The sequence below is a fragment of the Paramormyrops kingsleyae genome, chromosome 8, assembly GCF_048594095.1.
Source record: "Paramormyrops kingsleyae isolate MSU_618 chromosome 8, PKINGS_0.4, whole genome shotgun sequence".
Lineage (NCBI taxonomy): Eukaryota > Metazoa > Chordata > Actinopteri > Osteoglossiformes > Mormyridae > Paramormyrops > Paramormyrops kingsleyae.
The window spans coordinates 18,185,116-18,211,554 of NC_132804.1; the positions used below are offsets into that span (position 1 = coordinate 18,185,116).

The 26,439-nt window shown below is 44.7% G+C and overlaps 2 protein-coding genes and 1 non-coding gene across 7 annotated transcripts; all 3 read left to right on the plus strand.

The window, feature by feature from the left end:
• Positions 1–222: 222 nt before the first annotated feature.
• prph (peripherin) lies at positions 223–8,707 on the plus strand. 2 transcript variants are annotated; one of them, XM_023832460.2, is made up of 9 exons: positions 223–832; positions 3,303–3,363; positions 3,531–3,626; positions 3,877–4,038; positions 6,279–6,404; positions 6,513–6,733; positions 6,898–6,947; positions 7,406–7,474; positions 8,106–8,707. In XM_023832460.2, the coding sequence occupies exons 1-9, from the start codon at positions 312–314 to the stop codon at positions 8,132–8,134; spliced, it is 1,335 nt and encodes a 444-aa protein (XP_023688228.1). In that variant the 5' UTR covers positions 223–311; the 3' UTR covers positions 8,135–8,707. The 2 variants fall into 2 exon arrangements, with proteins under 2 accessions (XP_023688228.1, XP_023688222.1); XM_023832454.2 differs by having other exon boundaries at positions 224–832; positions 7,406–7,479.
• Positions 7,903–7,996, plus strand: trnar-ucu (transfer RNA arginine (anticodon UCU)). The gene is made up of 2 exons: positions 7,903–7,939; positions 7,961–7,996. It is a non-coding gene; the product is annotated as a tRNA-Arg (tRNA).
• Positions 8,708–9,049: 342 nt separating the features above from the next.
• Positions 9,050–26,131, plus strand: timeless (timeless circadian clock). 4 transcript variants are annotated; one of them, XM_023832435.2, is made up of 31 exons: positions 9,050–9,178; positions 12,146–12,203; positions 12,285–12,419; positions 12,745–12,898; positions 13,442–13,556; positions 13,979–14,041; positions 14,316–14,417; positions 14,546–14,701; positions 14,793–14,926; positions 15,020–15,107; positions 15,340–15,516; positions 15,630–15,847; positions 16,005–16,108; positions 16,329–16,498; positions 16,629–16,754; positions 16,922–17,073; positions 17,186–17,283; positions 17,609–17,726; positions 19,531–19,732; positions 19,906–20,057; positions 20,148–20,230; positions 20,650–20,773; positions 20,921–21,003; positions 21,395–21,543; positions 22,230–22,458; positions 22,554–22,622; positions 22,718–22,836; positions 24,010–24,238; positions 24,338–24,392; positions 25,155–25,219; positions 25,606–26,131. In XM_023832435.2, the coding sequence occupies exons 3-31, from the start codon at positions 12,323–12,325 to the stop codon at positions 25,716–25,718; spliced, it is 3,744 nt and encodes a 1,247-aa protein (XP_023688203.2). In that variant the 5' UTR covers positions 9,050–9,178; positions 12,146–12,203; positions 12,285–12,322; the 3' UTR covers positions 25,719–26,131. The 4 variants fall into 4 exon arrangements, with proteins under 4 accessions (XP_023688203.2, XP_023688194.2, XP_072571485.1 ...); XM_023832426.2 differs by lacking the exon at positions 9,050–9,178 and adding an exon at positions 9,821–9,975; XM_072715384.1 differs by lacking the exon at positions 9,050–9,178 and adding an exon at positions 9,821–9,975 and having other exon boundaries at positions 25,609–26,131.
• The last annotated feature ends 308 nt before the right edge of the window (positions 26,132–26,439 follow it).

Here is a 26,439-nt window from a genome sequence, read left to right on the forward strand (position 1 = left end):
GGGGGGGCAGTCTGCAGTCACCCTGAGTGCTCAAGAGGCAAGGGAGCAGCATGTGGAAGAACTGGTAAAGAGGAGGAGATGTGGCTGGTGAGAGGGGTGTGGCCAGGGGCATGTACTGCATACTGATTGATGGGGAAGGAGCCTGGGATACTGGAGGATGGGAATGGAGCGGAGGGGTGGGGGGGGGGGGGGATCTCCAGACATAGAGTATAAAAGCTCTGCACAACTCCTCAGATGGTCCTGTTGCTTCAGACCCTGTCCGCCTGGTCCAGAAAGCTCTCCAAACCCCAGGAAGAAAAAGTCGAGAAGCCATGAGCCACTCCACGGTCCGCACCTCTACTTCTTACCGGCGTACGTTTGGGGCTGCCTCTCCCATGCCGCTGTACACTCCGGTGTCGTCCAGGGTGTCCGTCTCTGGGGGACGCTATCTGAGCTCGGCGCCGCTGGCCTCGTCTCGCTCAGTGGGCTTCAGGGCGCGCTCCAGCATGCCCGCCCCACGCCTCTCCTACGACAAAGTGGACTTCTCCTTGGCGGAGGCCGTCAACCAGGAGTTCCTGGCCACGCGCAGCAACGAGAAGGCGGAGCTGCAGGAGCTGAACGACCGCTTCGCCAACTTTATCGAGAAGGTGCGTTACTTGGAGCAGCAGAACGCCGGTCTGCAGGCGGAGCTGACGCAGTTCCGGACCCAGCAGGAGCCCAGCCGGGCCAGCGAGCTCTTCCAGCAGGAGATGCGTGAGCTACGGCGGCAGCTCGACGCCATGGGCAAGGAGAGGGACCAGTACCAGGTGGAGCGGGATAATCTGGCTGAGGACGTGTCACACCTCAAACAGAGGTGAGTGCTGGGGGGGTGGGGGGGGTGGGTACTGCAGGGGTGTCAGAGGGAGACAATCTTGGTTGGTCTGCTCATCATCTGAAAGCTAAACTCCTGCCATATACTGCTGTATGTTCTACTTCATTAACCCTCAGCTAGTGACAGATAGACCTTGGCTAGAAGATGCTGTGCAGGGTGAAGATGTTGAGACAGCATTGGTTTGTGTCTGTGGGCTCTGTCTTTCCAGTCAAGCCCTTCAGCCAGCCTTTGCATCACAGCAAGCAGGGCCTGCCAGGGCTTCCCCTTCTGCTTTCCCAGGACCACGCCCCATGCAGCCCCCGGGGCAGAGAGGGGGGGCGTGGCCCTTTGTCCACAGAACTGCAGCACCCCACCCCACCACTCAGGGGCACGTCCACACGGTACCTATTCAGCAATGCGTTAATGCATTGTCAAAGTTGGAAAGAGTTGTGGCCTAAAACATAATTCATCAGTTTCCAGTGTTTATCCATCCATCCATCCATCCACTGAGCATTTACTGAGCATTTAAAAGCCGTGGATGCAAGCATCTACTAACCAAATAAAACAGTGAGCCATTACTACTGAGTTTCTCATATATGTATTATGAACCAAGAAAACTATTCTGCATTTATGCTTTGTTAAAGACATTCTGTTCTATTATCTTTATATACCTACAAAGATATGTTCTACCTGTTTAAGAAAAGAATACACATTTAACAGAATTTATACCCTTGGTAACAATATATAAAAAATAGCAATAACAATAATCAAACCAAAGGAAGCAAGCATTCATGCATTATGTTTAAAAATGGCATCACTTTTGAAAGTTGGTGTATACATGACATGATGTGGACGAAAACAGAGACGTTTTATAATATGCGCAAATTGAGGAAAATGGGAGACGGTGACCTCATCCAGCCTGAGAGGATGACAGTACAAGTATAGGGGGTTATCAGGTGCACAGCAGGGAGAGGCTGCGGGGGGGGGGGGGGGGGGGGGCAGAGGGAGAGGGTGGGGTGTGGCTATGTGCAGAAAATAGCATCTGGGAAAATCAATGGGGCTCCATCTGAGACCTCCCATTATGGTGTTCGGTTCCCTGGCGTGACTGGCTGACGTGCCAAAATTGCCATTAGGATGATGGGCGCTGCCCCTTTGCCCTTTCTGCTGCCCCCCCCCCCCCCACCACAGCTGATGTAAGAAGAAGGGGGGGTGGATATAGCCCTTCTTGACAAATGGAAAAAGGCAGACTTTCTGTCATCGACAATAGAGTCACAGACATGATCCTCGAGAAGTTTTCACAGCCAAGGGCAGTTTGTGGGCAGATTGGACAAAGTTTACTGTGCTGGTTGTTAGGGTTTTGAAAGAGGCACGGCTCGTATTTCTGCTTGCAAATTATAAATGATGCATAACTGCTAAAATGAATTAAAAAAAAGAATCCTGGTGTTCTGGGTATTATATACAAGTGTTACCAAGCAGGTGCTGGTTGGTACGTGTATACCTAGGTGCATATGTACGTACTTATATTCATAGATTAAATATAACCTAGTATTTAGAACTAAGATTCCAAAATGATAATGTATGACAATTAATTCTGTGTGTTCAATCTGGTAATTAACATTTGGCTTCTGAGCAGTTATTGGACAGGACAAGGCAAGAAACACATTGTTTCCTTTATTAAATTTTATTTTATAATAAAAGGCACCCGTTGTTTAGGTCGGGGTGGAACAGCTGGGGAACAAAGGGCTAATGGCACTTAGTATAATCAGCAGGATGTGCTATTGTGTGGATGACCCCACCTTTGTCACCTCAGCTGACCCTTTTAACTAAATTGTAAGCGGACAGATTGATTCTCTAGCTCGATACCAGCTGCTACCTTCCAAAGAGGCCTGTGCTCCCGAACTAAAGTCAGCCGTGTTTGCCTCTTTGTTCCACCCTTCCTGATGGGTGTGTCTTTAAACAAATTTTTAATAAATAAAATGACATTGTAAAGGCAAGTACATAAAATCGTCGTGATGTCCCTTTTTAAAATGTGTTAGCAATTCAGTTATGTATATACAAGTCAGGGTGTGTTAAAATCTTTAGGCCATTTTAGTTAAAAAATAATTAAATCCCTTTATATCATTGTACTTGTGTAATAGTGTTAAATTCTTTATGTTGCATTGATTTTAAACTTTAATACAGGGATGGGAAGGGCTGCTGTGGGTGCAGGTTTTTGGAATGAAAATGAGGGTCCCCAGGACTGGAGTTGAGAACCATTGTTTTATTATTCCTGATTGAAAGGTCATCCCAAAAACCCCCACCCACAAAGACCCTCCATGGAACAGCTTCTCCACCCCTGCTTTAATACATTCTAGAGGCACTAATGACATATTAAGGCACAGATCCGTACTAGAGAGAGGGGTAACAATGTGGATAGACACTGGGAATACATTTACAGCAGTAGTTGTAATCTACACCACATTCTCTACTCCAGGTTTGAGGAAGAAGCCCAGAAAAGAGCAGAAGCTGAGAACAACCTGGTCCTCTTCCGCAAGGTAACCATGCCGGATTGACGTGATGAACGGTTCCGTGGGTCGTATACCGGCTAAACTTGTGTGGAAATTGAGGAGCGAACTATGTAAACTGAGGAGCGATCTGTAAAGCAGTGACGTGATTCTGAGCACCACAGCCTGTCAATCTCATGCCTGTCACTCTCCTTCAGGACGTGGATGATGCAACTCTGTCCCGTCTGGAGCTGGAGAGGAAGATCGAGTCTCTGATGGATGAGATTGAGTTCCTGAAGAAGCTGCATGACGAGGTTGGTGCAGCTCTGACATCTGTGTGTGAGGTGCCTCCCTGCCCTGTTTCATAAACTGTAAAATCAGCTGGCATGCAAACCTTTAACTCTGAGTCACGTAGCACAAAGCTCCAGGCAAGGAACTAAGAGCATAGGCAGTTTCACCCACAGGCCTCTGGTTTCTCTCTCACCTTCTTTGCCAAACTGGTAAATGATCTTCAGGTGTTTTTTTGGCCTGCTATGACTCCACCCTGCCCTCTGCTCTTGTCAGGAAATCCAGGATGTCCAAGTGAGCGTACAAAGCATGCAGGTGAAGACGGAAGTGGATTCCTCCAGGCCTGACCTGACCAGTGCCCTCAGAGACATCCGGACCCAATATGAGAGCATTGCCTCCAAGAACATGCAGGAGGCAGAGGAGTGGTACAAATCCAAGGTGAGGAAGCCTCACAGCTGCAGAGAGGAGCAGCACCAGTGCCTGCACAGCAAGACACACACACGCATACCCATAAGCTAACAGAACAAATAATCTCAAAATAAATAAATTGCAAGGTCCGGAAAGCATCTTGCCTATAGTTTTAAAAGAGAAGGGGATATTATTTTTCAACATTTACTATTTCAGAAATCCTTATCTGCTGGTGTGGTACATTCTGATTGGAAGCATGCTAATATAACACCCATATTCATAAAGGGGATAGAAGTAATCCATCAAAGTATAGGCCAATCAGTTTAACTAGAAAAGTAATGGAAGCTATGATCTAAGCGAAAATGGTAGATTACCTGGATTCAAACATTCTGAGGGATAGCCAGCATGGATATAGGAGAGGTAAATCCTGTTTAACTATTCTTGAGTTTTTTGAGGAAGCTACAAGAGAAACTGATCACAAAAGGCCTATGATGTGATCTACTTAGATTTCCAGAATGCTTTTGATGTTGTCCCCCACCAACAGCTCCTGCTTATGCTCAATGCAGCAGGGATTTTAGAAACTGTAGCAGCTTGGACTGAAAACTGGTTAACAGACAGGAAGCAGCGGGTAGTAATTAGAGGCACAATGTCACAGTGGACCTGCGTTCATAGTGGGGTACCGCAGGGTTCAATTTTAGGATCAATGTTATTCCTAATTTACATTAATGATATTGACACCAATACATACAGTAAACTGGCTAAATTTGCAGATGACACCAAGATGGGTGGTGTAGCAGATACTGAACTAGCAGCACGGAGGCTACAGCTGGATCTTGATTTAATTAGCAACTGGGCTGTTACCTGGCAGATTAATTTTAACGTAGATAAATGTAAGAAATATAAAGTACAAATATTTTATGGGTTCCACTGAAATAAAGGTAGCTGATTATGAGAAAAATTTTGGAGTGCATTTTAATGCTTCCATGTCCCATTCTTGCCAGTGTGGGGAAGCAATTAAAAATGCCAATAGGATGTTGGGTTACATCTCTAGGTGTGTGGAGTTTCAGTCAAGGGAGGTGATGCTAAGATTATACAATTCCTTGGTAAGACCCCACCTAGAATATTGATTGAATGATTCCTGGACTTAGAGGAATGTCTTATGAGGAGAGGTTAGCTGAGCTGAATCTGTTTAGCCTTGAGCAAAGGAGACTAAGGGGGACATGATCCAAGTATATAAGATTCTAACAGTTCTGGATGCTGTTCAACCATATAGTCACTTCAATATTAGTTCAAATACAAGAACTTGTGGCCATAGATGGAAATTAGTGGGAGAACATTTTAAACTGGATTTGAGAAAGCACTTCTTTACACAATGTGTAGTTAGAATATGGAATAATCTTCCTGTTAGTGTAGTGCAAGCTAAAACCCTGGGTTCCTTTAAATCAGAGATAGATAAGATTTTAACAATTCTGACCTATTCATTGAGTTCTCCCCAAATGAGTTTGATGGGCTGAATGGCCTCCTCTCGTTTGTAAAATTCTTGTATGTTCTTATGTTTTTAATATCATAGATTATACAACCCTACAGCAGCTTCTAACACACAACATTACCAAGTAGATCAATGGCCAAGATACTGAGAATGTATTTTGCTGTGTCAATGCCTCATAGATTCATTATATGGTTGTATTGCAGGTCTTACATAAGCAACCAATTAAAAATATAATGTTACCAGTGTTCATTACCATGTGATCTAAAACATGTCAATAATTGAATTAAGTTAATTACCTAATTAAAAATATCTGACATAAATAAATTAAACATTTATGGATGAGTACAGGGCATTATCGACTTACGACCTGTGTGAATTAGGACTGATGGATCGCTCCAAAACCACAGATATGTGGCCATGACTGAGCCACATCTGGCTACCAGAGTGTAGTACAGTTTCCCCCCCAACTGTCTGCAGCAATGAACTAAGAAAATGGTGATAAAAATATTTAAAAACACCAAACAATATAATTTAAATATTATATATTTTTATTGTACAGTATACTATACATGTGATAATTTTTGCATATAAAATAAAGGGACGACCAATTTGACTTTCAACTAGTCAGTCAGCACCAATTGCGCTCATAAGTCACCGACAATCTGTATTACCTAAGAACTGAAAGGTATTAAGAACATTCAAACGCACAAAAAGGCGATAGTGTGCATGTGTGGAAACTCATGCTCATTGTTGGATGTATTTGTTTGTGCTTATCTGCCAGTTTGCTGACCTGACTGACTCGGCCAAACGCAGCAGTGAGGCTCTGAGGCAGGCCAAGCAGGATTCCAATGAGTCAAGGAGGCAAATCCAGAGCCTGAGTTGTGAGATTGATGCCCTGAAGAGCACGGTAAGGTCATACTTGTGAATTCAAGCACACCATACCTGGGTTTAAGGAACTTGTTACGTATGAGGTTCTTCGTCTTGTATTTAAATACTGCCCTCTGCTGGACTGTAGAATGAAGCTCTGCTGAGGCAGATGAGAGACATGGAGGACCAGTTTTCCATGGAGGCTGGTGGATACCACGACACAATTTCTCGCCTGGAGGAGGAGATCCGCCATCTCAAGGAGGAGATGTCCCGTCACCTCAGGGAGTACCAGGACCTCCTCAATGTCAAGATGGCCCTGGATATCGAGATTGCCACCTACAGGAAGCTGCTGGAAGGCGAGGAGAGCCGGTGAGGGGGGGATTACGAGAGAACAGGAAGTAGATGCTGAATTATTAAAAGGGAATTATGCTTCTCCAGGAGGATGTTTATCACAGTTTTACGTATTCAGTGGCCATGTTATACTACTTAGTGATGAATTAAAGCCTCACATTTTCTATCTGGGATTCCTTCAGGATTGCTGTCCCTGTACTCAACATCTCTTCCATGAGTATCCGCAGCATAGGTGAGCACAAGACGTTCCACACACTTATGTCGCGGTCATACATAAATACATCAGGGCTCGCTGCATGGTGCTGTGCCTTAGGACTCTTTGGCTGTGGCCAGTAGGTTGTTGGTTCAATTCTGGTGGCTGACAAAGCAGTAATATAGGCCTTTGGCCCTTGAACATGGCCGTTAATCACAACTGTACCAAAAGAATGACTTACCCCTTATTCTAATCACTTTCTCAACCTGTATATGGTTGTCTCAGGAGAACAAGTTATGTAAAAAACATAGAATTTCTTTATACTTGTAAAATGGTAAAGAAATGGTATCGTATTATATACACATACAGATGGTTGCTCCACTCAAATAACACCATCTGTCCGTGCGATGCTGAACCCTACAACACCTGGATGGAGTATCACCTTTGGTTGAATATTGAATTAATATTTACCTTTATTGACTTTGTATTTTACCTAGTGCCCGACCACCCTGCAGAGCCTCAAAAAAAGAAGACAGTGCTGATAAAGACCATTGAGACTCACGATGGTGAGGTGAGTCCATTTACCTTTCACACTTGCTGAAAACCCTATTCACATCTTTGCCTGGTCGTTGCAAAATTCCAATCTTTTTCTGCCTTTTCTCTGTATGGAAAGGTATTTGAAAGTCTTGCAAATACCTGTAATCCCTTTATTCCAGCGATATTCTGATAAATACCTTTTTTGTTTCATTGATTAGCTGGTACTTTTATCCAAAAGTGTTTTTTTACACATGTTTGTATCTGGGTATGTTATGCAAGAAATTCAATTAAAAAACCCAGCTCAGGGTTTCAACGACTTCAAATGTAATTCTCTTCTTTGTTGTAGCACTTAGTCATCTAGACTTTTTAATTTTTCCGCCTATGCTAGTCTATTAGTGCAGTGTACCTGTGGTATAGTTTCATCATAGAGTCCCCCAATGTACAATTGCAAATGTGTGGCTCTGTGGCGCAATGGATAGCGCATTGGACTTCTAGTTGCATTACTACAAGTAGTGATTCAAAGGTTGTGGGTTCGAGTCCCACCAGAGTCAGAATTTTCTGCAATTCCCTTCAGGATTTGTGAAGGATCTATCTATCTATTAAGTATCAATACGTGTAGAACATTTGAATGCCAATACTGACTGTTTATTTTCATACCAGGTGGTGAAGGAGTCCAAGACAAACAATGATTTGGAAGCTGAAGACTAAACAAATAGCAATTCTTGTGGTTGAATCAGAAAAAGAACAATAGCAGTCACTTGAGTCTAAACATTGAAGTCTGTATGACATTATAATATTTCGTACTGTATTTCAGATAGTTCGTGAAACCTGTTTCTATGATTGACAATGTCAAGGTGAACCCTGTGCATAATTTAGGTCATATAATTCTGCAATTTGCCGCATAACATACCAAGTCTCAGAGTTAAGAAACACATGGCTTTCCTGCATCTCGAGAAGTTTTCTTTGTGATATCTGAATCAGCCAGATTTTATGCCAATCTGATGCTAGGATGATTTTATGGTGCTGTCAATCACAATGAACCCTGACCCTGCCTCTGTGACGTGTCAAGCCATGTGTTACTGACAGAAGTGAATGCAGAGGAACAAGGAGTCTATTCCAGCAATATTCTCCACACCGTAGAAGATACTGCAAATATCTGAATCCACTTAACTCCTCTCAGAAAAAAAAAATCTTGAAATGAATGTTGTGTACTTGGCACACAAGTGCAAATAAAATCAACAGGAACAAAACCAGGCAATTTATCTTGTTCTGAAACTGTATTGTTTTTTACTGGTCATTTTTTATGACTTGGCTACAGTGATTATTTATTTAAATTTTTATCCACCCATCTACTGATTGTTGATCTAAACCGGAGTAACAGGACATGATCTGGAGCCAGAACAGGACACCATGGTTGTAATGCAACACACATAATATGTTTTTAGAGATTCCAGCCTAACTACATGCCTTCAGACTGTGGAAGACCTCACATGGAAAACATAGAAACCCGCATCCAGACACACACACATTTGAACCCCCACCACTAGATGTCACACCACTGTGTCACCAAGTTTGTATCTATCTGCACATTCATTTTCCATGATCCCTTAGCCAGGATACGGTCTTGGTAAGGCTCTCTCATAAATACCAGACATGGCACAATACAGCATAATGAACCAACACGAAGCGCTGCAGCTTCGCGGCCCTTACTGTGACCCTGTATGGATGGGGCGGTAAGTACTTTCTCATATATTACGAATCACTCTCACTTTGGAGTAGCAATTTTTGTAAATTTATTTTTAGTTCAGTAGTTTTATATAACAAGCCAATCACAAAAAAGCAATTCAAAAAGCTATCATAATAAACACGGCAAACAATCACATTGCAACCAGAGGTGTAAAGTAACGAAGTACAAATACAAAACTAAAGTAGTTCTATAGTTTACTGGAGTATTTTAAGTTGTTGCGACTTTGGCTTTCACTTTGCTGCATTTCTGAGCCAAATAATGGCTCTTTACTCCGATCCATGTTTAAAATTAACTACGAAAATTGAGTACTACAGTATTTCTACCACCAGCCTGAAACGTCCCAACATGAACTTCCCCTTTAACTCCTGCGCTTTGTTACGGAAGTCAGAGACTCACGCAGACTTTTAATGTGACTCGGATGAAACCAACACACTGCCTTGAAACGGGGGTTGAAAGTCTCGATATTTAAACTGTTTTAAATTACATACAAGTGTTTAGAATGATTTAGCGCTATTATATTACAGTCCGTTATAATTAAGTGTACATATATATATACATCAAGTGTTACATGATACGTTACATCATAATTTCATCATAATTCTAGCTAAAGTCTCCCCCTGAAAGTTATAACAGTATTTTCGGTCCAAAATGTTAACTGTACATCTTGTTCCTAAGTAAAATAAACATTGTCTTTCTAAATCGAGTGATAAGGATATTGTTCTGAATCTCACACCCATGAAAGCCAGGAGCTAAACGTAAATATCTTACTTGAACATCTAACAGGTATGTTGGTATGGTATATTTTTCTGTTTTTATTTTTTGGTGACAAAAGTTTTGTATTGTGTACCGGCATGGTAACTGGTCAGGTACTTTGATACCTGTTTTGTCTTCATTTGAATTAGTAACATTCTGTATCGATTCGGCTGAGGTATGTAATAAAATGGCATGATGTTAGTTGTTTGCTAACTTGTCCAGTTTTGCAAAATAGTCCCTGAATACAATTTCCACATTAGACTGTAGAAATATACAGGAGACAATAATTTTAGACTTTAGTGTCATTTCACAGTAAACTTTACAGACTGTCTGTTATCTATTTTAGTGTACACAGTGTACAGTATTTCGCTTTATGTTTTTGTCTATTTATCTATCTTTTATATTTGCATCGTTTTAGTCATGTACCATTGTAGAAATCGATGACGTTCGAGGAACAGCAATATCCAAAGCAATATAATAAAGGAATATATATTTCCATATAAATACGGCATCTATGGCCAGTTTAAAATCACTGCATAACCTGCACACTTTTTTCAATGGGGTTTTCCTGCTCGGCTTGGAGTATAGAAAAGAAGTTGTCGTGGCCCCTTTAAGAAAGGAGAGAATGACGTCACGACAGCGGGCTCAGTTTGCGCGCGAGAATTGTACTGCTGCTAGTCCTGCTACTCGGTGGAAAATGGGGGGTAAAATGGGACTATGTCTAACGATAAACGAGTTTTTCCATATGATGTAGCATCTTTATTAAATCATAATCTGAAGAGGAAAGGTAGAACACAGTTTGTTTTCTCATATATCGGCAGTCTGGTAAGTGAAATTATGTTTTTAGGAAACTGCGCGTAATCGTCTTCTAATTTATTTAGCACGTATCCAGCTTGGTGTTATTTTACATATTGCGAGATGTTGCTCCACTATAAGTAACACAAAATATCAATACATGCAACAAACTTGGTTCTATTATAATTTTTTCCAGCTTGAGAACTGACCTTCTCGTTTTGTATAGTTTATATTACAATGCTGCACAATAACTAGAGGACTAATACATATTTTGTCACCAGTGCGAATAAATAGGTTCTGTTTTCATTGCCCTTAAAATCGTATTATTTACAGTGCTGTCATATAAATACTGCTAAGGGAATGGATAAGAATGGTCACGTGATCTGTTCCACATCCCGGAATCGGCGGAGTTCTGTCTGCCCTTTAAGTCTAATTGGAGGCACTGTTTTTTTGAGATCCGGAGGTGGCATTTTTAGCTGTGTCTGCATATTGAGTTTCTCCAGGACATGAAGGGGTGATAGCTTTGAGGAATACCGACTAAGCGACATCTGGCTGCTTTAAATACAATTACAAAGACAGGATTTTTAGAGAAGAGTAACTAGACTACTTTTGTCTTCTTGATTCCCAGCTTTTCTTCAATGGTTACATAACTAATAATATCAGCAGGATTTTGACTCATGGGATATCTGTATATGTTTGGTGTTTCCTCGTGGTTCTCAAAATCGATACCAAAGCAAACTGAAGAAACAGACTTATCAGATCCTCAGATTGCAGATCACCAGCACTTTTACAATAAACAGATGTTTGTGTGGGTTTGTCTTTAACAATTATTATGACATACATGTCTCTGGTTTGTTAAACTTGTTTCCTCATTTAACTAATGTTGGGTCAGAACCTTTGATTCCTGAATGACAAACCATGATGGCATTCATGTGGATTCATGTAATCAAACAGTGCTCAGTTTTAAGGATTTTCCCCGGGTTTTCCATAGGACAGCCTCCTGAGTACCCCCAGGTTGTTCACTCATAGATGAGGTTGCCCTGCAATATGCATGTGCAGTGCTAACACAGCCCTCTGATGAACAAGGAACGCCATTGCGGTTAAAACCCTCGGAATTAACACATCAAATTTGTACATTTTATGTTAGCATTTTAATTTTGGATGTCTTAAGATGACAAAAATGGTTATAACTCGTAAAACCTGTGTATAACTTTTGAGCCCCCCCCCCCTTAATAGTCTACTGTTGACTGGAAGGTTTACTGATAACATAAGCAATTTATTTAAAGCATATTATGCATATGTACAGTGCCTGTTGTTGTTGACTGAGGGAAAATTTGGTTGTCCCGGACAACCGTTAAAATTGAGCACTGTTAAAGCCAAACTGACGGCTGCTTCTGCCTTCTAGATTTGAACAGCCTCTCGAACTGACGTCTCTGGACTTCAGCTCGGCTGTTTATTTTCAGGTAATTATATGAGTTCTGTTGAATCTCTGGCATCACAGGAGAAATGGAGGACTTAGAGCATGTATCTTGTCGCTCTCACAGACTGTGCCACGCTACTCCTTCTGCCAGTGAGGTGATTTATGGACTTGTACATGATGAATTGTGAGCTTTTGGCAACCTGCAGTGCCCTTGGGTACTTGGAGGGAGACACTTACCACCGGGAGTCTGACTGTTTGGGTGAGTGGTTTGTGGTGGGCTTTGACTTGGCTCTGGTTATGCGGTCCATGTAGCCCAGAGACCCTCCTCCCATGCATATTTAGGAAAAATGCCTCTTTTTTTTAACCAAATATCCTCCCCCCACCAAATATCTTAAACTGCTTTCTGCTCTCTGGAGGTTTTTGTTTGTTTTATATAAGTGCCTTTTTTTTAAATAACCATACACCCTATTTTTGTAGGTTGCTGATTTTTATCCAGACTCTTATATATGCATGCTAAAATGTACATGTTCACTGTACCAAAACCTCCCCGCACAGCAGCCTAACTCCCTGTTGCGCCCAAACAGAGAGCGTGAAGGACCTCATCCGGTACCTGCGGCATGAGGACGACACGCGGGACATCCGCCAGCAGCTGGGTGCTGCCCAGATCCTGCAGAACGACCTGCTGCCCATCATCACCCAACACAGCCAGGACAAGCCCCTTTTCGATGCCTGCATCAGGTACCGCTATAGTCGACCTGCCTGCCATCCCGTGCACAAGACCATTGGCTACAAATGGGCCGGTGCTGACCCCATATTTTCAGCTGAGAGGATTTTGTAATGGGTTGCTGGTTTTTGGTTGTGTTTATGGCATTTCAGTCAAATACTGTCATTTATATATACTTTATGTATATATATATATATATGTACACTGTCATTTCCTGTATAAGAAATTCTGATTTAAGGTTAGAGATGCTTGCTGAGTGTGTTTATAATTATGAGATGAGAAAGTACATTTTTAGGAGGAGGTTTGCGGTTTCTGCGTTCTTTATTTGGAATACACTGCATAGGCACGCAAAATCAAACAAAGTTTTGTACACAATATATGCATATATTTATTGTGTGGTGGATGTCATACATTCATTTATTGTATTTGTGTTTTTGTAGCACTATAGGGGGCCCAAGGGAAGCAGTATTTCAACGCACTGTGTATCTACATGGATGTGTAGACAATGGAGACCTCTTGAGTGTTGAGTCTTAATGCTGATGTTATTTTCTTGGCAGGCTAATGGTCAACTTGACTCAGCCTGCACTGCTCTGCTTTGGGAAGGTCCCACAGGATCCTACCTTCAGACATCATTTCCTGCAGGTCGTGTCCTACCTACAGGCCTACAAGGAGGTGCGTGTTGAATGTCTGCGTCAGAAAGCTGTTCCTGGCTCAGGTGATCGCTCACGATTATTGTTGAAATCGACTGTTGACTGGTCAGAGTGGGAGTCACCACGTGTGACCTGCAATGTAAATGATTGAGAAGACTTGCTGCTTAGCAGGCAGGGAAAAAAAAACACTGCATCCATTCCAGCCCTTTCATCCTTGGGTGTTTGTGGTTGAAACATCTTTGGATTTAGTGCTGGTGCAGACATTGGAATTAAGCAACAGATGTGAATCCCTGCAGGCAATGGTGATAGCTCTCCTTAAACGTTTGCTGCAGCTCTTGGAAGCACATGGCACTCTCAACCTGCCTCAGTGTCTCTGGACCCTGGAGACCAGTTTGTTGCAAACACCCAGTGAAATAATTAATGGCCGCTTTTAATTTCCTGCAGGCTTTCGCCAGTGAGAAAGTCTTTGGAGTGCTGAGTGAAACTCTATACAGCCTCCTGCAGCTGGTGAGTCTGCCGCACAGTGAGTGACGCTCTTTTGTTTATTCAGGTATGACCATGTATAGAATATCTGAAGAATGGGGTCTTGCCCCCAGGCAGTGGCAGATTCCTGGCTGTAGGCTACAGTAAGAACTGCTGAGAAGGACAGTGATGCTGTGATTCATCACACCTTGGCAGGGATGGTGTCCGGCGGCTCCGCTCCGCCTAACGGAGACCTTTCATTGGAGGTATCGTCCTCTCACGTGTGATTAACAGTCACCCCATTCTGTCCCTGTTCCAGGAATGGCAGCAAAGGCAGGAAGAGGATAACCTGCTGATAGAGAGGATCCTGCTGCTGCTGAGGAATGTTCTGCATGTTCCCGCAGATCCCTATGAAGAGAAGGTCTGGACAGAGATTTCTTTTCCATAGCTTGTCAGTTTGTTTGTCGTCAAAACGCAGTTTGTTTACCTTCTGTTAGCCAAAAGTGACCGTGGTTCCTTACGGGTCTCTCCCCCCCCCGATTTCATCAGAATGTAGACGATGACGCCAGTGTCCACGACAAGCTGCTGTGGGCCGTCCACATGAGCGGGATGGACGACCTGCTGAAGTTCCTGGCCAGTGCACAGAGTGAGCAGCACTGGAGCATGCACGTGCTGGAGGTCATCTCCCTCATGTTCAGAGACCAGGTCAGTTTCTGGCCGCACACGCACGGGTGGGTTGGAGAATCACTGGGTGCAAAACGCCGTGTAGATGCAGTGTCCCGTGTGTCGCCTGCAGACCCCGGAGCTGCTGGTCAGTGCAGGCCAGGCTCGCTCTGCTCAGGAGAAGCAGAAGGACGCCCAAGAGCTAGAGCTGCTGCGGCTGAAAGAGCAGGCGTCAAAGCGCAGCCGCTCGCTACAGCGGGGGACCAGGCATGTATTACACCCAGATCCTGCGGGGATCGTTTGCTTTTGCCTTGATGTCTGTAGTTTTGATAGCGTTTTTTTTGTCTTTCTTTGCCAAAGACATTCCCGCTTTGGGGGCTCCTATGTGGTTCAGGGACTGAAGTCCATTGGAGACAAAGATGTGATTTATCATCGAGGTCTTCACAATGTGAGTGTCTGAGTGCACCAGGAGCCATGACGTAACCTTCCATAAAGGCATATGACCTGTGTTTTATGTAATCTTCCGGTTAGTTTGTTTAGTTTCCTCTGGAGGTTTAGCTGTTCAGCCAGATTAGAGTTTTGTTGCCTGTTTCCCACTTAATGAAGCAGTTTCCTGCTAGCTTCTTAGAAATTTGGGATTATTGGGTTTATTTCAACTATTTTTTTTCTGCTTTCTGAAGTTCAAGAACTACACACACGATGCAGGTAAGGTGATCAGCCGCGTCCCCAAGCGCAGGCAGATGGCGAAGGATGTGGAAGGGCAGCGCCGCTCTGCCCTCAACGTGCGCCTCTTCCTGCGTGATTTCTGCGTAGACTTCCTGGAGAACTGCTATAATCGTCTCATGTTCCAGGTCAAGGTAGGTGTACGCACCCACTCTGAATTATGGGTATGAAATCGCAAAAGTACAGTATGACACATGGTGGGAGTTATGATTATTCTGATGAGTCTCATTTCATCACACGACCACAGGAGTGTCTGATCCGGGAACAGGCACAACAGCACGACGAGACCTACTTCCTCTGGGCTTTGAGCTTCTTCATGGCCTTCAACCGGGGACACGTCTTTCGCCCTGACCTTGTCTCGGAGACCATGTCCATCCGTGCCTTCCACTTCATTGAGCGCAACATCACCAACTACTATGAGATGATGCTCACTGACCGAAAGGAAGCCACATCGTGGTCAAGCAGGTCGGACGCATGTCTCGGGGGTGGACTTTGTGGGAGTCTTTGGGGCAGTGGGAGGAGCTAGTGAGGCACTGTGCCTGGAGTAGTTATTTTTCCTGTCCTCTCTGTATTTTATGTGTAAGAATGTATGCTGATTGGCACTTCTTGTTGCCAACTGCAGGATGCACCTAGCTTTGAAGGCTTATCAAGAGCTGCTGTTAACGGTGAATGAGATGGACAGATCACAAGACGAAAGCATCCGTCAAAGTGCAAACGTCATAAAGAGTGAGGGCCCTTCGCTCGTCTGCCCGATAATTTCTCTGCATGGTGTTTTGTGTTTTCACACTCTTCCTAGCCATGCCACATTAATACAAGTCATGTCTGTCAAAGTTCATCCAGTTGTTCATCCAGCTCCAGGATTTGCTCTGTCATGTAACCTGTGTCTCTAATGTCCACATAAAAAAAAAAAAACGCTTTAGATGACATGCCTGGCCTTGGTTTCCAGGCAACATTTTTTACCTGATGGAGTACCGTGAGATCTTCCTGACGCTGCTGCGCAAGTTCGATGAGACAAAGCAGCCACGCTCCTTCCTGCGAGACCTCATAGAGTCCACCCACCTGTTCCTGCGCATGCTTGAGCGTTTCTGTAAGGGTCGCAACAACCTGGTCGTCCAGGTGAGGATGGGGGGGGGGGGGGCTATTGGTGAGGCCATGAGGAGGGTGGAGTGAGGGTGCTTTGGTGGCAGATCTTCAAGGGCAAAACTTCCGTCTGGAAAACTAAAGAGTACCTCCATGTCCGTTATAGAGGAAGAAGGTGAAGCATAGGAAGTCCCGTAGCCGGAAGAAGCAGCCTGCCATACAGAGCACCCCCGAGGCACTGGAGGAGACCTGGCAGATCGTATCAGAGGAGCTAAGGGCTGCGGGGTTTCAGGTCAGTGTGTGAATGGCTTCCCTGCCGGGTGATGTGCAGTAAAACATTTAAGAACTCTTGCTTGATGAGCTCTCGGAGACTCTGTTTTAGTAAATGCATAATAAGCTCCCATAAGGTAACAGATAGTGATCCTGCTTGTTTGGGGCGGTCCTGGGTTGTGGCTGCAGTTGTCAGAATCACTGACAGAGGGCACCGTACCGTTCGACGCCGCGTCAGAGATGCCGCTGGAGGAGCAGCGCACAGAGGCCATGGTGCGCATCCAGGATGCCCTACTGGTCCGCCAGGGGCCTGAAGCTCTCAGTCTGCTCCGTGCTGCCAGGTCAGCCTGTGAACACTTGTCTATCTCTTATTGGCTTTGTGCCGTAAGAGCATGAGGAATCGGAGTATTCACTGTGCTTCCTCCCTCGCTTTGCCTGACCCATCCTGAGCAGGGAGGTATGGCCAGAGGGAGACGTGTTCGGATCAGCTGACGTGGAGCCGGAAGAAGAGATGCAACTCTTGAATCAGATTCTGTTTGCCAACCTGCCCAGTAAGTAGTGGGAAGGCAGAGTTTTTGTTTTAATAACTGGGATGACTTTCATTTTGGAATCTTAGCTGAAAGATCATACTGCATTGAAAACTTGGGGATGTTACCTAAGGGAATTAACTTTGATCTGGCTACCTGTGCTGTTCAGGATTACCTATCATGGTAGGCTAATCTGTTAGATGAATACATTACTGGCCATATGGCTGGTATTTTTACCTTGTTGGTATGTAGCACTTGAGTGTTTGAAGGTGTCCTGAGAGAACCTGCTTAGGACACTGCAGTCCTGGTCTGTGGGCAGATTGTAATTCATTGATTTGTGGATGAACAGGAGCAGCTCCTGCTGAAGTGGAAGAGGAGGATGGTGTAGAGGAGATTGAGGAAGAAGAGGAGCTGGAGTCTGTCTCTGTGTCAGAGACGGAGTTCAACTTTATTGACTTTGTTAAGAGGTAAGTTTTAAGAAATGTATGTGTGTACAGTCGCGAAAATTTGTGAAGTCTCTATTTCTGCATGAATGGTTCTTAAAAAATTGGATCTGATCTCTAAGTGAAAGATCTTTTTAAATAAACAGTCCAGCAATTTGCATTGTCATGTCTTACTGAGCAAATGGTTTAAACTATTCATTGTTTTAAAAGCAAGCTAGTGTTTCTGTCATTATATTTAAAATCAAGGAAACCCCCCCCCCCTTGATATGTGAGTTTTAAAAGCAACTACCAGAGTTTCAAATATTTCAATTCCGCCAATGTGGAACTGGTGTCGGATTTTTTCTCAATCCGGAAGTGGTTCCGTGAGTTTCCACCACAAAAGAACTGGCCCTGGGCCTGAAAAAAGAGCTCCGGCCCGGCACCACAGAAAAGCTGGTCTCATACTTTGGAACTGTAACGTCAGCTAATGTGGGACTGGGTGTCGCATCCAAATCTTCCACATGCCTAAGAAATTCAATCCATAACCAATACAGTTTTGTCTAATATCACTGGTGCCGGCAGTGGAAGATTGCCGGCACTTTTCAGCTTACTAGTGGAATAACATTGCATCGTTTTGGATTCTATGGAAAACGAAAGATCGATCTATCGGCCAGATTTAATAATAAATTAAATTTGCAGATCAAATAAATAAAATATTATGGAGCTTGAATGGCGAAGAGATTATGAAGTGGTCAGCAAAGTTCAATTTTTAGCTTTGAGTTTTATTGCGCTATTTTTAAAAGGACAGCAGTAAAACAGTGAGCAAGAATAAACTCACACACAGAGACTGGGGAGAAATACAGTCTTTAAGGAGACAGAAGCTGATACAGGTAATAGAGACAGAGCGCAATTTCATTCTCTGAATTTATTGGTTCACCATCGTATAAAACTTATACGATAACAGAATAGAAAGTCCAAAAAACAATTCATATAAACCTTTACTTTACTCACTTCCACCTACATAACATTTCCATTCCGTTATTTTTTTAAACCAGTGGAAATGTGAGCAGGTTCTCAAAAGGCACCAAGTGAGAACCAGCCCAACACAGGTTCCAGCACCAGCTCTGTGTTGGGGGAAATGAGGTAAAAGTGGCCAAATAGGTGATGCCTGAATATCTGGTGCTTGAGTCACAAAAAATTGTTTGACCATGCTGTATCAGGAGGGACATTTACAGAATTCATGGCTGCTTACAGTATGTCAAACATGAAGAAGCTGCAGGTGGAGAGTTGAAGATCACCACAAATGTGTGTATGAGTGTGTGATGCAACTTCAGACATTTTCTCGTTGCCTTTTTTGGTCATATTTACCAGGGTGCCAATAATGTACGTACTAGATTTTGCCACAAGAACATGCATCTTTAATTTAAAAACTGCATTGATGTAATAAATACTTAATCATGTTCAGTGTACGTGTAAGTGCTAGGAGGGGATGGCCAGATGCGTAAGAGAATGGAATGGTGATCCTTTATCGATTCCCACGAGGGAAATTCTTTTCACCTGCCCCGTCTTACTGTCCATGAGACACACAGGCACATGCAAGTAAAAGCAAGCTTGGGGGTCACAGTCATGGGGTTAAGGGCCGTGCTCATGGCCCCACAGTGGTGCTGGGATGTGAACTGGTGACCATCAGCAGGAAGCTCCATACTTCATTTTAGAGAGTACATGGTTCTTTAAGCCACATGTCTGTGAAGTATGTTTTGATTTTTCTTTGAATTATGACGTCACAAGAACATGTGCGGAAGTTGTGACTTTAATTTAGCTGCTCGCTAACGAGTGAAGCCTTACTCAGGTTCGCCAACCCGGGCATCGTGAGGCCTTACCTGCTGTTGCTGAAGTCCTACTCGCAGAACACGGCTCACACCAACCACTGCATCACACGCATGCTGCACCGCCTGGCCGTCGACCTCAAGATGGATGCCCTGCTCTTCCAGCTCTCCATCTTCCACCTCTTCCACAAGATCTTGGGCGATCCGGCGGTCGCTGCCTACAAGGTAAGGATCATGGTCCTAAAATCCGTGGGGTCAAGGTTAGGCTGCTGATGTCGGTCCTCACCTGTGGAAGGGGGACTTACCTTAAGGTATCAGTGCCATTTGGACTGGTTTGTTTGTATTTAATGTAAAGTGTTAGTTAGCTCTGTCCCTAATACTCGCACCCTCCCCAACAGGAGCTGGTAACCTTCATCAAATTTGTGCTGAACCGCTTCTTCGCCTTGGCGGCACGCAACAACAAGGCATACATGGAGCTGCTCTTCTGGAAGAATGTGGGCACCGTGCGGGAAATGACAGAGGGCTACCGGAAGCCCGAGGACGAGGACGGGTGAGGACGCCTTCCGCAGCTCTACGTCATTCTGTGACGGGTCTTCCATGGTTACGTCAACCCATTACATCACGTCCTTCTTTCATTCAGGGATGGGACCAAAAGAGCGAGGTGGACCCCAGAGGAGGCAGAGGAGCTTCGGCGGCTGTACGAAGAGCACCAGGACTCGGGGGGTGAGCCTGTCGCCCGTGGCAACAGTGCTGCTTAGCTAGCAACGGCATAACTTCATTGGCGTGGAAATAAATTGCAGTGCTTTCATTGTTTTGCTTGTATCAGGTGGGAAAATTCGTAGAAATCATGACAGTATATGTGAAATATGAAGAACCTGCAGGGGCAATAAGAAATTGTGGTTTAAAGCTGAAGATCACCACAAATGTACAACATAAATATGTTATTTCAGTGAACTCCCTCATCAAGCTTTTGTGTAAAATTTTATTGTGGCGGTAGTTCTCTTGGTGTACCACTCTCAAAAAAGCAGTCAGGAGTAGGACTGTACTTGCATTATTCAGACCACTTATCTCTTGTGTACTCCCCCAGCACTCCTTCCCCATTCCCTCATTCAGTATTCTGTTATCTCAACCCCCCCTCCCAGTGCCTGATATTGTGGAGACGTTGCTGCCGCTGCTCTCGACCACGACCCGCACTCGCCGTCATGTGATCACTCAGCTGGTGAACATGGGGCTGGTGGACAGTGCCAAGGACCTGAAGAAGGAGAGGTCAGGAGGCTTCCCTGTGCTCTTCACAGTCAACCTTTTTTTCTCTTTTCTTCATTCGACCACTGAGTTGGCACTTTGGTTGTTTATTTTACTTTTTCTTTATTGATCACTCTTTTTTTCTCTTTTTTTTCCCTACTCTCCGTTTAGGAAGGGCACTCGCATCGTCCTCTGGACAGAGGAACAGGAACTTGAGCTTCAGACGCTGTTCGAGGAATACAGGCACTCTGATGGTACGTACGACTCGTCTGGTCTCCTAGGAGCACATGAAAGGAGGTGAATTCCATCCAGCCACTGCGGGGGGGTGTGGGTGCCCTGGGGCAAGCCTGGCCGAGGTGGTCAGGTGACAAGCATGTCTGTCTTCCCACCCCACCTGGCTCACATTAGCAGTTACATGGAACAGGCTCTGCCTTTTGGAAACCCCAGAGAAGGAAATATCATGAAGAGGCCTGTTCCACTTCTCTAGCCATTTCCTCAGCTTCCCCACAGTTTCCCTAAACCTGAGAGCGTCTTTCGTCCTCCCACATCGTCTGGCTCTATTTGCTGCTTCAGTGGATATTTGCAATATCAGTGGCAGCTTCTCTGATCGCCACTGTAACCAAGCCACGTCTCTCTCTCGGCCAGACGTCCTTGGAAACATCATGAGGCGCCTGACGGCTCGGCGGTCCCGAGCGCGGGTGGTGGACAAGCTGCTCAGTCTGGGCCTGGTGTCTGAGAGGAAGGAGCTGTATAAGAAGAGGAGGCGCAATGCTGTGGGCAAGAGCAATGGCATGGTAAGGGGGGGGTGAGGGGGGGCAGAGAGACAAAGCTGTGGGGCCTCTGTAGGGCTCGGCATCCCTCGTCCAGACAGGAAACCCCTAAATCATCTCAGGCTACTCACAGTGGCCGATCTGTGTATCACGCTGGACCACGTTGGACCCCCAAAGTCCAGTTTGTTTGACGAGCACGATCACTCTGTACCGTGCCCAAACACGGTATGCTTAACCATATCATGGCCCGTTTGGAGAGGTGGGCCAGGGCACGGTCAGTTGGACTGTCAGATGTCATAAGATTGTTAACCGTGCCAGAGTACGGATCACAGACGTGACGTCGATGATGCAACTGACACATGCATGTGCACATGTACACTATACATGAACCAAACCCAGAAGGAATGCCTGGGGCAGGCTGTACAGATCACGTCTTTTTTATCATCTGTTTTTATTTTGCGAAAAAGATGCATGCAGGTCGTGTATCAGTAAACCTTTCACAAACATGGCGGCAAAGGATCACTTTGGTCAACGGTATTGTCATGATATCAAAATGATGACCTCCATACCGATAGCACATTACGGATCACGATACTGGTACTGCAAGGATACCAATGCAAAAAAAAAAAAAGAATAGTTTTGTTCATGTAAATTACACACTTAGTTTGAATAACCATGCTTCTCCTTTTCGGATTTTTAATTTCTCTTAGACGGAAGAAGACTTCTTCTCTGACCTAGCAGGAGGGCAAAATGAGCAGCCCTCTGATGATGATAATGATGATGATGAAGATGAGGAAGATGACTTGGGGCAGAGCGACGATGAAGAGGTGCCGGACCGAGAGTCACTTCGACATCAAGAGAGACCGAAGAGGACCAAAGGGATGAGAGTAGAGAAGGACCTCAATTTGGGGCCGATGGTCCAGTCTCTTAGACAGGAAGGTGAGGGTAACTTTACTCTGTGTAATAGTTAACTCATATGTACCTCACTTGTGGCTGCAAGAAGTTCAAGGTGGATAACTTGTTTTGGTCTGTAGGTATGTCTGGACCCATTTTATGGCTCCAGAACTGTCTGAACAGGACTGCAGACTACCGTGAAGAAGATGGTGAGTAATTTGAGCAACTTTAATATCTGACGGTATTCAGGAAGAGCCACCCAGATTCAAACGTACTAAGGAACATCCTCCTTTCGTTAACTTAGGTGTGTCCCAAGCTGTACCTCTGGTCCCGCTGACGGAGGAGAACGAGGATGCCATGGAGGCCAAGAGCTTCCAGAGGCTGCTGCACAAGCTGGGAGTCAGGGCACCTGCCGATGAGCAGGTGGGTGTGTCTAGGAACTGCTCTGGGTATTGGTGTCAGCTGCTGCTGCAAGGCCTGATGGGAATGCAAAGAATCAAGTGGAGGAATGTGCTAGAGATGCTGCATTTCTCAGCCCTTACATGACCAGTCTTAACATGTCATCTATGATCTATATGCCAAAAATTCTTGCATATTGAGTTAATATTTGGAAGAAAAAAAAACGCTCCATATATTTGCTGTCTGGATTCTGTTCCTAAAGACACCTCCTGAATGATGACTGAACAATTAATGTTCCTATACATTCATGTAAAGCAGGGATGATTCTCCGCAAGCTTGGGGTTTCAGAAATCATTTAGATCAGCTAGTGATTGACATCTGAGACTGAGTTGGAAACAAACTTGCTAAGTAATTACTAGTCCCCAGTTGATCGAATTTTATGTAGCATAACACATTTCCATTGTATATCACAAGCTGTAGCGAGTGTGCAAAACCGCCCAGGTGACTCCGAAATCATCGTCATCTCATATTACTCACGTTGCGTGTAATTGCATGTGCTTTGTGTAGTGGGATTTTCTACTAAACACTACATCCACCTCTCAAAACTTTGTTTTTACAAAGAATGCAAATAGCTGTGCTACTAGATATTTCAAGCGTAAAATACCTTCAGATCGTCACCTGCCTATCTGATGTTCTCCTGGTACTGCAGAGGGTATGCGCATGATGTCACGGCAGGCGGAAGTCCCTGCGGAACACCCACTGAGTGGCAAACAGATTGAGCGGCAGCATAAGCGTTCGGCTTGAATGCCGCAAGAAACAACACTAAAACGAGAAAGCTGTCGTGCGGTTGATTGTACAACTCAATTTTACAAGACATGGGGCATCTTTTTTGACTTCCCAAAAATTCCCAAGTTCCCAAGATGTATTAGTGCAAGTTTAATGTTGACTAGTTTAAATTTGGTAAAGGTAGGCACATTGCCAACGGACAGCACCACAAATATAGAATTGTCCTCTCTCAGTGCTACGTATTCACTGTACATGAGAGATGAGTTTAATGTATTTTAAAATGTAATTTTTATAGCTGATAGGCTTGCAAGTATAGGAAGGAGAAGTAAAAGTATGTTTCTCTGGCTTCTATAAAATCATTTTAACAAGTGTATTAAAAGTGTTGTGATGGCGTTTGTTGTGGGGGTGTAGGAGACATTCTGGAGGATTCCTACTAAGCTGAGTGCCTCCCAGCTGCGGGCAGCGGCCGCTGCCCTGTCCGTGAGTGAGGAGGCGCCAATGGAGGAGGAGCAGGGAGGTGTTGAGGGGAGCCCTGTGGAGGTGCACAGCGAGTCGGAGACGAGCCATGAGCAGAGGGTGCAGGCCCTGCGAGCGCTGCTGCTGAAGCGTAAGCGGAAAGCCCCGGCGGGCAGGCACAGGGGTGAGCACCTGCATCCATTTGGCCACGTCCCACGCACATCCCATGCACACTATACGCTGCTCTTATTTAATCCCGTTTTGTCATTCTTCCCTTTTCCAGATGAGTCTCCCACAGTGAATGACCCTGAGCTGGACCCCGACACGGAAGCCCCAAGGTAAGCGGAGAGAGAGGGACGCAGGAGGATGTGGGCAGAGGCTTCCCTTCCTCCAGGCTGTGCTGGCCCTGTGTCTCTTGGTCATGCCTTATGATTCTGAAACGGAGCCTAAAGGCTGGTTCATACTTCTCCATACTTGTACTTGCGGTCCTGTCTGCTCTAACGTTTATGATGCATTTGACGTCAACCTTCATACAGAATGCAAGCGCTTAGAGTCACAGACACTAGCAATTAGTGCTGCAACTTTCAGTCGTGCCCCGTATTGGTTCAAAACGGGATACAGCATTTTGATGTATCAATACAAGGGGGGTGGCAACTACCAGCAATTTCAATGTCAAATTCTACCAAGAATGTCAGCCCCCCCATAATGAATAGTCAGGCAATCAGAGAAAAAACCTGAGCGATAAACCACACTATTGCTAGTGTTATGCCCTGCGGTTTCCAGAAAGCATGCACAATTTTTTTATCTTTTTCATGTCCTGATAAATCGGAGAGTCTGTTAAACGGGCGTCCTCAGGGAATTTTAAACATAAATGGATCCTCAAAGTAAAGAAATAATGAATTTTTGAAAATAATTATTTATGAGTTGTATTGTAATAATTATCGATATGGACCAATATGGAAAAAAACTCTCCTGATGAAATATTTCTCCATATCGCCCAGCCCTGGTGAACTGGGTGCTCAGAAAGCATTGGCCTTCCCCGCCATGTAGCCACAAAGCTGTCAGCGCTCTTCTCTGATCCTGCTGCATTGTTCCCCTAGAGCCCCGGAGGAGAGCAGGAACTCTGTGAAGAGGAGCAGAGTGCTGGACAGTGATGATGAAACAGGTGATGGATGCTGTGTTTCATCTGCATTTAGGTCTCCACCCCCCCCCCCAGGGTCTCACTGGGTAGTACTGCATCCTCATACCTCCAGGGTTAGAGGTTTGAATTCCAAGCTTGACTGTCTGTGTGGAGTTTTCTGTGTAATAGTTTCTGCCAGCAGTCCAGTAAATGTGGTAGATTGCCATATGCGCTGTGATAGACTAGCATCCCGTCCAGGGTGCTGCCCAACTCTAAGCAGTTGTAGAAGTGTACATTCATCTGTCTTCCATATCTAAATGAAGTCGTGGAGAGTGACTTGCGTGTGAATAAGATCTTTGAGTTTAGGTTTCGCTAACCAGCTTCTGCTCCCTGATAAGCAACCACTAATCTGAAATCATCCTTTACTCCAGCAGAGGATGTGTCAGTGAATCACAGAGAGCCCGATTCGGACGAGGACTCGCCGTCCGTTCCAGCCAAACGCAGGCGTCAACGGGTGCTCATTGACGATGATGATGAAGAATAGGGGGAGTCCTGCCTGTACCTACAGAAGGCTTTGTGGAAGAGCTGAGACGGCTCCAGCTTCCTGTGGGGAATGTGTACCCATGTTTATTTTGAACCATTAATTTCTGTTTTGATATTAGCTTTTTCTTTTCCCACTTTTCCCTCCCCCACTGTATTTTATTCATTGTTAGGACAGATGTCACCTTGCGTTGTTCTCAGATTGAACCCCCACTTGTCACCAAACTTATGGGTGCAAAATGGTCAGTATAAGTTTACTACTACATTGTTCTTGCAGTTATTTGTAGTTGTCGGGAGATGGATGGATGGATGGTGGGGGGGGGCAGTCCTGTGTTTGCTGGGGGTGTTCTGTTCCTGGATGTTTAGTCTGACCAAGCTTTTGACCTCCATTTTCAATAAAAATGTTTGTACCAGATATTTGACTTGATCCTGGGGCATCGTGTTGTCAGGTTCTGTACTGCCTTAAGCGTCATAATGACAATGACAATGTCATCATGAAGATCATATCTGGACCCAAAACAGGAGCAGGTACTGCCAGTACTGGCTTGTAGTTTTCCTGTGTTGCCTCTGGTTTTATGCACCTTTAAGGGAACTGACTGTAAGAGCAATATGAGGCGTCCTGCCTTCCTGTGAGATTTTGACATTGCTTTGTGTAAAATATCAGCATCAGGATCAAATTCAAAACGATCCTAAGCATCAGCAGGTGTCCTTAGTAATGTTTCTTA